Raw genomic sequence first — 12,021 nt, forward strand, 5'->3', positions numbered from 1 at the left:
TGTTTTTTTGGGGTTTGTTTTGTTTTGTTTTGTTTTTTTCTTTTTGGGGGGGAAGAGACTTTTCCTTTTTTTTTTTTTTTAAGGAAAAAAACCAACAATGAAACAAAAAGAACCCTGAAAATCCTTCATAAAATACCAGACAGTATTCATGTAGTAATTCATGCAGCAATTCATACTGCATGAATGATCTCTTCAGTCTTAAAAATACAGTTTCCCTTGAGGGTAGGCGCAGCTTCTGGATATCTGAATGGAAAAAACTGTAAGTAATTATAGTCATTCCTAGTTGGGTTTAGGTCAGAGGTGTCTAGAAATCTCTCCTCACAAAGTTAAGTCGTTATAGAGGACTTAAGAGTCTCAGTTGGGTCCATCCCTCCGATACTTCTATGAGCAGCTGTTATCAAGTCTTGAGAAAAAAAAAAAAGCCAAACAACAGAAAACCTCAACACTCCCTCCCCCCCCCCCCCCAAAAAAAAAAACCCTCCCCAAAAAAACATACAACAAAAAAAACCACCCACAGAACACAAAAAAATCCCCAAACATACAAACAAAAAAAACCACCCATAGTCTCATGTCGTGGTTGTGGGACCTCTGTTTCACCAAGCTGAAGTCTCAGTGAAAACTGGGGCTTCTGAATTATTTCACATTTTTTATAAATTAGTACATAGAAAATATTAACTAGCATCACCCACTGTTCTTTCACATTGTTTTACCTGCCACATTGGTGTCAAAACAGCACTTACACTATTTATCAGAAGATACAGCAACAGTAGCAACAAAAGCTTAATTTCCCTCACTAACTTGAGAAACATCTCCATGAAAAGTCTGAACTGCAGAACCATGCTTTGGACCTGATCATACCTGGAGCAAGAGCAAAAAATCCCAACCAACCCCAGTTAAGAGTACCCAGCATACCAGCTGTGGAAGGTGGTGCACCTTTGTTAGAATACTATTTAAAAAAAAAAAGAAAACAGATTGGGTACTTGATACCCAAACCAAAACCACATAACAAAAACAAAGCCACACATCCAGCTCTCCAGTATATTTTCACACATATAGGCACAAAACCCAAACTACAATATCATTTCTATTTAATTTACCATATATGAACATTGTGTTACCACTTTTAAATTATTTTCCTCATTCTACATTTCCAATTCTTTTGACATTGTTACGACACTGAAAAGCATACTGCTTATTAATGACAATATTAGTTATAAATACAAGTTTATAAACATGGCTTAACAAAATTACTTACTCAACTGTACAAATTTCAATAATAAACTGCTGCAGAATTAAGCTTTCTGTATTATTGCTGCTGAAAAGACTGTCTTAATCATTATTTTATTACTGCTTATGTTACCAATAGGTGTTTAGAATAAGTTCCAAGGTAGTATCACATCTAACAACCTGTAGTTATTTTCATGTATTTCTTTTTATGCAAGTGTGTATATGCCACTATTCCTACAGAACAAAGCTAAATTTGTTCCTAAAAAAAAAAAAATAAAAAAAAAAACCATGTAGATAGCAAAGACCATAAGGAAATGCACTCCATAGTGTTCTAATGTACGCTGTATTTGTTAGTGTGACCAGAGCACAGTGATTTAAATTAGACAAAGTTCTTCCAAGTTTCCATTTGATTCTCCAGGAAGATTAAAGCTCTTAATCTTGTTGTGGCACATATCTTGCCTATGATCTTTTTTCATTACTTTGAGCTAATGATTTGAACATTGGATCATATGGAAATATTTTTATTAATATCTCAAACATCTATGCTATGACAATTTTACAGTATGTTGCCACCCAGCAACCATCTTGTGCAGCATTACAGAAATTGTTTCTAAACAATGATAAATTCAACTTTACTCTTACTTTCATATCATTTGTATGACTTAGCATATTATATAAATATTCTATACTTCCATTTTACTTCTACTAATAAAGGTATTTGCAATGTTTGTTCATAGAATAGAACGACCAGCACACTGTAAGGACTTAGGTAGTAGTCGATTTTTGACATAGAAATATATTGTTATTTTCACCTGACCTAGGAGACCCACAGAGAGTCAAACTGTGATATAATATACTCAAAGCTGCAGCATGAGGATTTTCTGTTAGCACCTTATTTTATCAAGGCCTCCATTGGTTATGATACACTCTGAAATGCATTGAACGCAACAAAGAGCTACAGAAATTAAAATAATTCTCTCTCCCCTTGTGAAATCAGCCTTCTACTACAGTTTTATGGTATTATCCATACTTCCACAAGAATAATAATTAAGATGGGACAATAGTGTAAGGAAGCCACCTAAATCACTATTCAATGCCTCAAAGTCCAAGTATAGGAAAAGAAGCAGTCAAGCACTGCTTGATGAAAAAATTTTATACTATACAGTCTCTTCAGATCCTTCTCTAGCTTAAAATAGAGTATTCAGCTCTAAACTTATTCAAATCACAAAGATGATTTGAATTTTGTTGAAGTATTTACTTGAAATTTATTCAGATCACCTCTCAGCATCCCACACAAGACCTGGAAAGGAGCAACCAGAAAATCTACTCTGGGTTCACAGGCCAAAAGCAGCTACTCAAGCGAGAAGACTGAAGACACCACCCTTAAACTAAACAGACACACCAAGATTGAATAGAACTTTAATACTTGATAATATGTAGAACAGTATTCATATTTATTTCCATTTTCTTACTAAGGCATAGGATAGAAAGAATGGAGAAAAAAGCCTCAGAGGACAGCACAGTCACTAAGCAAACTACAAGCATCTATTCACTTTGAGTGGATAAAGTGTGTAGCTTGTGTCTTCAAAGTGAGGAACTCTCTAACCTCACTCTCTCTGAGTATTTCACCTCTTCATGACTACTGCTAAGGTTCCCATACAGAATGTAGATACAGTATAAAGTGTTAGAACTCCTCATATTAGTCATAATGTATGACACCTTTTTAGACAAAAAAGAACATATTTAAAAAAAAAAAATCTAAAAAAAGGCACACGAAGCATCCCAGTGACTCTCAGGAATTATGTTTGTCCTCAGATGCAGAGATATGAACATGCTCTGCTTGTGCACTTGGCAGACTGGACGCATCCCAGGAGCCATAAAACTGCATTAGCGTGGTATTATGCTCCACTGTAACATCAAAGATTATTACGCCAGCAACAGCATTATATTATATGGCTTCTAGACTTAAAATCACCCAGCAATGCCTTAACCTGTTAATATCTACAGAATAAATCTGCATTATTTGAAAGTACAGGAGCTAAATAATTCCAGAAGTTTTATTAATAAAATTTTCATAATACAAGATTTCTCCATTTTTTAAAATGATCCTTAATCCATTTACTGTTCAGTGTGAAAACAGGTTATCGGGATATGATTTTGAACAACAATCTTAACCGTGGGCTTTTTTGGAAAGCAATAGGATAGAAAGAGCTATAAATGGTGTCACAAAAAAAAAAAAATATTTGAGATAAACACTGGCAGGGAAATCATTAAAACCTTCAAAATCTAAGCAGAATAGTATAGATGCCACTAAGTAATTTTTACATTCCCCATTAGGAACTTTTTGACAGAAACAGAGCTGTGGTCACAAAAATACAAACACATAAAAATACTTTTTTGAAATTTACTTGTAATTTTTTTATGTGATCTAAGAGGATTAACAAACTTTAAGTAAAAGGATTAACAAGGCATGGGACTGAGACAGGAAGAGATTACCAGAAAGCGCATGTATTGGTTTGTAAAGAAAGTTTTGCAAATATTCCTGAGAAATTTGACAAGCTTCCTGTAAAGCAGAAGTAATTCTCTTAAGGATCTGAAAACATGAAATACATTCAGCATCTCATTATTATTCCAGTAGGCTCTAAGTCAATTAAAAACTGCTAAAAGCATGGGTCATTTAACAACAGCTTCATTTTCAGATCAGTTCACAACAAGTTTTTCCGTACTAAAACTATGTAAAATTCTACTCTTCCTTTACCTTTAAAGCTATGATAATCATTAACAAGATTCAATACACCTGCCATTACAGCTTTTTTCTTGGTTATACTACTGTAGAGATTTCTGACCTTATTCAGACCCTATCTTCAAACACAATTATAATCTTTCTTTTTTTGTTAATAAATAATCGCACTCTGTTTCACAGCCAGTTCTACTTTTGCTTGCCATTGGAGGTTACATCAGGACACAGACTACTGTAGGAGACTGGCTCACTCCTACTTCTGGTGCACTTAAAAGCAGTCAAGCTAAGTATCTTTAAAAATCCATCTTTCAGCAAAATTTTCCCTAGCAAACTCCAACAAAAAAACTATTACTGTGATTTAACAGCCTGTTTTCAGGAGTTATCTATGAATGTAAGCTTTTGTTAATTACAGGTAAACTCTGCACATTCATTAGTTTGCAGTAACCTGCAAGATTTAAAACATCTGTAATTGCCTTAATCTGCTAGACTAATTTAAGGAACTCAACCCATTCTAAGGAAAATTACTGCAACAAAAATCCTTCAGCTCATTCTTTTCTCAGCAGTCCAAAGTTGAATTCTTTCTAGATACTCTTCATGTTCCTCTTTTTACTCTACACAAATTACATGAGTGATACTTGTCTACAATTAAGCTGAAATGGAAACCTAAGAGTCAGAACAGACCTAGGTAACCTACTTAGCAAGAGACTACCAGGGCATAAATGAAGTTATTTAGCCCCCCTGTGGCTGTACTCAGAACTTTAAAGTCATCAGTAAAGTATGCCACATCCCTTCAGGATTACAAAACAAAAGCAAGTGTATTACCTACTGGACTTGCCACTTGACAGTACATGGTCTATAAAAAAACCCGAGTGTCCTCTAATGACATAAAAAGGCTCTTAAAAAATGAATACCAGTTGAGGAGGTTTGAAATATGCAAAAGCATAATTGCTGGCTCTGATAATTAGCTACTGACACCTTTTTCTTTTTTTTTTTTTTTTTTTAAATGAGTTCACAGACATTTACTTACAATAGATCAAACTCATCTGTATGAAGAAACACTGCTTTTCTATAAAAGACTTAAAATCTCTTAAGCAGAGAGTCAACATTAAAACTATCAAAAAGCTGGGGGTTAGAGGCAGAAGACATTTCAGGAAATCAGAATAGTATTTTTCCAAGGTAATTAGTCAACCTAGAGATCAGATAAAGGGTTTTCATTTAAGATAACTTCTTTTATATAAGTAAAAACAAAAGGGGATGTGGAATCTATCTGTATTCTTCCAGCTGCACTTCAGAAAAACTTGAAAGTAAGTATTCAGGTGTTCGCTGGAAGATTTTGTAACTGACATTGGAAAACTAACCAGGTATTTAAGCAAGTCAGATTCTGATGAGAATAAAACAGAGAATAAACTGTAATTTGCTGGAACTATTACTTTACTCAGCAGAATGATCTATTTTTAAAAGACTGATCACAAACCTAAAAATGTCTTCAAATTTGTCAACCGTGACATCAATACTTCAAAAAAAAAAAAAAAAAAAAAAAAAAAAAGGACGAGCAATAACATTGTAACATCCAACCAGCATCTCAAGTGCAAATCACTGAAATCACTGTCTAGGAAGGAGGAGGGCAAACCAGAAATTGCTGTTGTCAGCCATCATCTAGCTGTCCTATCTCACCTTTGATTGGATCAACCCTCCTCAAATAGGGCAATCCAGGATTACTAAGGGGCTTACTGAAGAAAAAAACTCAACCAACAAACACTAACTATACAGACAAGGTATTTTAAGAGTGTGACATACACTGGAAAAAGTAAGAAGTTGACAAAACAGAAGAAAACACACTGCACATACCAGAATTCACAGAATATTTATAAAACACTATGTCTGGTTATGTTATATTTTACAATACCTTTACTCATTCCTTTATTATCACAAATTTCCACACAATCATTTGCTTACACTGATAAGGGCAAGTTTGATTTTTCTGTATACACTCCAGCCCTAGTGCCTCATACTACCTTCTCTCACTTTGCAACTGCCTGATATTTGGCCAACAGAACACATTAAAAATGTATCCATCCATGAATTTGCTGTTTTCTTACACAGCAGTCATACATTTCCAAAGAGTTAGCTCTTGCCATCTTCATAACCGTATTAACTGAAGCTAAATTACATTTTTCAGTGGTTGAGATTCAGTTCGCAAAAACTTGGACTATATTTTCAATCTATCAAAAGTCTATGTACACTTACCACATCTATAAAACACCAAGTCCCAAGCACCTCAACATTTCTGGGTATTTTTTCAATAAAACTTAAGAAATACTTTTCTTCCCTCGTGGATACACATATTTATTCAATTTGAAGATAATTCTTCCATTCTTTGCCTTAGGAATTTAAATTTTAAAAGCCCCAGCTATGCTGCAGTAACAGTGCATGCTTTCATCCATGGTTAAGATAACACAGTTTATGCTGAGATGATTAACCTCAAATTAATTTGTTACTATTTTAAGTAATCTGCATTTTTCCCTGCGGCAGCTCCTGGCAACGAAAATAAAGAATTAGTTAAAACAATTTTTTATTCTGGTGTTAAGGATACATAAGACTTTGAACAAAATCATATGTCTGGAGAGATTCTTTGGGATCGAAACAGAAAGACAAAAATGGTTTAGCTACCTCCTGGTCTTGCATGGGGTTATGCATCTACCTTTGTCATCCACCTAACTGCTGGTTTAAAACATTTACTTCATAGTCACAAAAACTCATTTGAGAAAATATTATTAGTACACGCAGCTGATGACACCGTACAGAAGTGATTATATGCACTTTCCTAAGCATACCTGGAGAGAACTTGAATGAAAGTATGTAGGGTAAATCCCAATAAAGATGCCATTCCCATCACACCTCCAGGTGCTCAAAGCAATACCAAGTGTATTGCCACTGAAAGTTACATAACCTTAGAAAGTAACTGGAATACAGCGTAGCTGCATCTCCTATTTCCAGCTCATTTTTAATGCATTATAACTGTTAGCAGGGTTGAGCTGTTGGACTACTACTACAACTCAAGTTGTTTCTCACAAAGAGACAGCCTATTACTTCCACAGGATTTTAATCCAGTACAATTACTGACTAATTTTTCGAGCCCTTTTCGTTTAATTTCAATCTGTTTAAAAACTAAGTATCTTCATCAGTACCCAAGTCACTAGAAAATAAGAGCTTGATAGCAAAACCAAGTATACAAAAAAAAAAAGGGGGGGGGGGAGAAAAAATCAGCTTCATTCATTCTATAATTCATTCTTTAATTCTTGCCAGGGCTTGGACAAATAAATGAAGGATGAAAATAGAAATGTGATCTGATGATTCTTCATCAAGAAGGCCACAGACAACATGAGAAGCAATTCTGAAATATTTATATCTACTTATAAAAGCCAGAGCTGTGGCTTACTTCAGGCAGTTTACAGTATTCCTATGACAGCTGCTGTGACCATTCTCTGCTCTGAAACGACGGTTCGTAATTTTATTTTTTAAACATAGTAGCCCTCAATTCACACAAACGCTAGAGATCTGTAAGTGCTACCCAACAACTCCCTCTGCCTGTAAGCCGGCGGCTTCTGCGTCCACTTGGACCCCTGCGACCACCTGCCTGCCAGCTTCCCATGTCTCTCAAACGCTGCCTTACGCCTCGTAGCTCAAACGCCTTCGGGTGCATCAATAAACCACACTTCCCCCCTGAACCATAACCGTAAGGCTCTCAACTGTGGTCGCGGGCAGGCGTTATTTCCCTCCTCGTCTATGCCCCTCTTCGCCCTGACCTACAGGTTCAGCTCAGTGGATCCGGCGGACTAAGCCCCTGGATCAGACCCGAGGACAGAGACCCGGGAAAAAGACTTTACACGCAGCGCCGGTGGAAGGGCCGGCCGGCCGGGGTAGAGCCACCGCGCCTCCACACACTCGCTCCGTGTCCTGAGTGCGGGCGGGCACGCAGAGACACAGCCTTGCTCCCTATACACAGCTCCTGACGGAAAGGGCGGCCACGACAACTAAAGCGCCCGCCGAGACCGGGCGGAGGCGGGCTTCCTTCTGCCTCTCACCCTCCCTCCCGCCGCCGGTCCACAGCGCCCGCCACAGGCCGCCGCTGCCCGCACAAGCAGCAGCCCCGGCGAACAGGCGCTGGCCGAGCCGAGCCAAACTGTGCGGCGGCTGATGCGAGCCAGCAGAGGGAGCCGGCCCGCAGCCCTGCTCGCGGTCCCTGGCGTAGGGCAGGCCTGCCCGCGGCTCTCACCCGGCACGGGCCATCCTGGAAGACGCGCGGGTCCAGGTTGCAGGCGATGGTGGCGGTGGGCAGGTCCTGCAGCGCCACCTCCTCCATCTCGCCGTCAACGAAGCTCCAGTCCGCCTGGGCCTCAGCGGGGGACCGCAGCAGCAGCGCAGCCCCCTCTTCCTCGTCCTCCTCCTTTTCTTCGGCTTTCCCGGCCGGCGGCAGCGGCGGCTGGAGCAGAGGCGCCGGCTCCTCCTGCCCCGCCGGGCCCCTCCCGCTGCCGCTCTCCATGGCCGGGGGCGAGCGGAGCCCCCGCGGGGCGGAGCCTGGCGGCCGCCGGCACCACCACCGCCTCGCAGGGACGGCTTATGCCCCGCTGCCGCGCCGCGCCTTGGAGCGCACACAAAACTTAACAGCCCCCCGCCTGCGCCCCTTTCGTTTCACTTAATCCCCGCGCCCGTACAACCGGCGCCTTCGTGACACACACACACCCCCCCGCGCAGAGCGCACGGCGCCTTGTGAGCCAATAGGAGGCTGCCGCCGCCGCCGCAGCAACAGGTGGCCTGTCCCAGCTAGACGCTGCTTCCGCCATCTTGAGTGAGGGCAGCGGTCAGCTTGCCCGTGCGCGAGGGAGCTGAGGCTGGGCGCACGCCTGTGAGCGCGGCCGCGAGGCCTGGGGCAGTGGCAGCCACCCCAGGGCCCCGATGGCTGTCCAAGGCCTGCTGCAGTCACACAGCTGTGTTTTGCATCACGACTGGAGCGCAGAACAACACATCTTGCTAAGGAATATTTTGCAATAAGCAGATGAATAAAAAAGCCCCTTACTCAAACACTTCTAAATCGGTCAAATGCCACCATCACGGACACCTCGGTTGTCTTACCTGCCCTAAGGACAGGCCAAACAACCCTTGATGTTCTGCAAACAGTTCGCTGAACAGGCAACAAAGGGAAGCTTAGAAGAAAAATACAGCGGTAACATTGGACAGCTGTGTCTCTTGATGGTGATTGATGCAGCTGATCCTCACTGTTTCTTTGGACTTCCTTCAAAAGTGTCTTATTGCTGGCCAAGACCAAAAGTGTTGTGATTTAAGACTTGAAAAAGATGCCACATAATGCCGTGTGTATGTCCTTTTCTCCTTACTTTGGGCATGAAGGAGATGTTTTCTGACAACCTTTCTTTTTTCTGCAACCGTTCAGTAAGGCCATGAAGGACAAATGCATTTTTCTGGCTACACTCAAGGGGCTGCTTGTGTCAAAACATTCCTACACACAAGAATAGTTTACCTAATGAGCTTAGCTGGGTAGCCTGACCTAACTAGCCTAGATGCTTTCCGTACATACTAATACGTAGCATCACTTTCCATGGGAAGGCCCAAAAGTGAGCTTGAGAGGTCACATGTTTTTGTGACATCCACACATCTACCTCAAACATCTTATACTAGTACAAGGATAACACAGAGTAATAGAAGGCAGTGAGGAGTGAGAGGATGCTGGGCAGTAGTTGGCAAAGTACTAACTATCCTTTCTTATGCACTCCTGCAGGGCTACATAAGAATGAATGAGGTCTGAAAAGTGGAAAGAACCATCCGTTTGATACCAGAAACATGGGTACTAGCAAAATGTACTTGAGTGCTGCAAAGAACTGGTGGCAAAATACAGGAGTTCCTTATCATGAGAAAGACTCTGAGGTGCTAGTCCTATTCTCATTTCCAGCTACGAGAAACTTCCCAGAGACATGAATGAGGGACAGTTGGCATTTATATTATAGCTGAGAGTCCCAGGGCTTACTTAGAAAGCCACATTTCATCGCAGAGTGATCTTGTCATCAGGTGCCATCTATCCAGAGACTAAAAAAAATTCTGCCATTTCACGATGTCTGGTATTCTAGGTGTCCATTTTTTAACTGTCATGTTTGTAGATAACTCATGTTAGTGTGTACTTGGAAAACATTACTGTGTCAAATACAAGGCTGGATTTTCTAAAGTCTATAAACATACTGATGCAGGCTATGGCAGGTCATTTATTCTGGTACAGCAAATATTTTCGATAGTGTTTGAAGTAAAATACTCTTACAGATATTTTCTTCCAAAATACAGCAACATGAAAAACTGAGCCAGGTGGAAAACTAATTTTTAACAGTTTTTAATGCTGTAACACCTACTGGTTTTTGCACTGTGCAAAGTTTACAGCAGAGGCAACAGCCTCACTCCTTGACATACAACTGTTACCCTATCTTCACTTAAGCACTGCTGACCTTTTTTTCCCAACCGATCAAAGACTTTGAACTGATGGATTACTAGTCTTAGTCAATTTTAATGAGATCTTGCAGGATACAAGAAGAAGAAAAATACCACGTGAACAGATAGTAATTTGCCTTCTCCCTCCTGTTAGAAGTTTCTTCAGCCTCTCTAATCATTTAAGCCTTTTTCAGAGAGATAAGCTCTCATCTCAGATACAGGATATTTTCATGATCAGTTGTGCTAAGTGACATTAAGTCAATATGTTCTCACACCAGTTTTCACAAAAAATCAGACAAACGCTACCTTCAAAGAAAAGTCACATATATAAGCAAGCTGCAACTTTCTACGACTAAATTTAATTGTAGACTTCAGAAGAAAAATTAGCTTGAATCTCCCTCATCTTATGTTTTAATGCCCGATTCAGCCTTTCTTTTTTGTTACATACGAAGGCAATGTAAGGTAAACTTTTGACTGGAGAAGTTGATAAACCAAGAAAAAAATAGATCTTCACCCCGATGTTCAACTCTGTCGACAGAGTATATCTTTTAATGCAAGTGACAATGATTAACGATAATGATTTCTTTACACGCAGGGGAAGAAGGTTCCTCGGGTAAATCGCTTAAGGCACACTAGACAGCGCCACTCAAATGTTTTAAACACACACTACCATCTAGTGGTAGAAAGAAAAGCACGAAGGATCTCGAGAGGGCTACTTTTATTCCATGTGCAACAAAAATCCTCACTTCTCAAGCGAAAAGTAGCTAAACAGAACGGGGAACAAACAAACAAACAGAAATTCAACCACCACAAACCAAGCCTATACAGAACTTGATTTATAACTAAATGGAAAACGTTTGGAGAATGACTGAACATGCAGCCCTATGGGCAACTTTACTTCCTAAACACTCATTTAAACCACTGGCTTATTTAATATTCCTCAGAATAGATTTTCATTGTACATAAGAAGATATAATTAGCAGTTTAAACACATAGCATTGGCATCAGCGACAGTACTTCAGAAGATCTGGAGGGTTTTTTCTGCATAGAAGCCTATTTACAAAACAGTACTGCAGTCGTTCCTTGGCTGTAGACTTTAACAAAGGATATGCATATCTAAAATGCATATATTAATATTGAAGATTAATTCTGGCTATCAATAGCATAGTTTTCTTTTCATTAAAGTAAATTTTCTTTAATTATTCCAATATACTACATGTACAAAAGCATGTGTGGTCAGTTGCTTCCTTACATTGACATTGAAATATTTGTACTATCAGTTATTTGCATATATATGTAACAGAAAATCTTGATGTCTTAAACTTTAACCAAATAACCACCTAAATTTACAATAAAAAATGCCTAATGTCCAACACATTCACAGACATCCAAGCTCAAAGCAACCCAACCATGCTATTGAATCTAAAAGATGGCCAAAGAAATAACTTGGTGTATACTCATGCTTTCCCCACGGTCAGGCAGTGTATGATACAGGATTTTAGATAGTTATTTCTCTTGGTAGATCATACAAACTTCATAAAAGCCTGACTGGTTCAACAGCACTG

The 12,021-nt window shown here is 39.6% G+C and overlaps 1 protein-coding gene across 1 annotated transcript in view; it reads right to left on the reverse strand.

Annotated features, from left to right (window-relative positions):
• RCAN1 (regulator of calcineurin 1) overlaps positions 1-8,671 on the reverse strand; it is a 41,312-nt gene extending 32,641 nt beyond the window's left edge. Inside the window, exon 1 of the mRNA XM_080613887.1 lies at positions 8,244-8,671. Within this exon, the coding sequence (XP_080470013.1) occupies positions 8,244-8,510 (267 nt within the window). The 5' untranslated portion in view covers positions 8,511-8,671. The remainder of the gene's footprint in view (positions 1-8,243) is intronic.
• Positions 8,672-12,021: the final 3,350 nt, after the last annotated feature.

The sequence above is a fragment of the Psittacula echo genome, assembly GCF_963264785.1.
Source record: "Psittacula echo genome assembly, chromosome: 3".
Lineage (NCBI taxonomy): Eukaryota > Metazoa > Chordata > Aves > Psittaciformes > Psittacidae > Psittacula > Psittacula echo.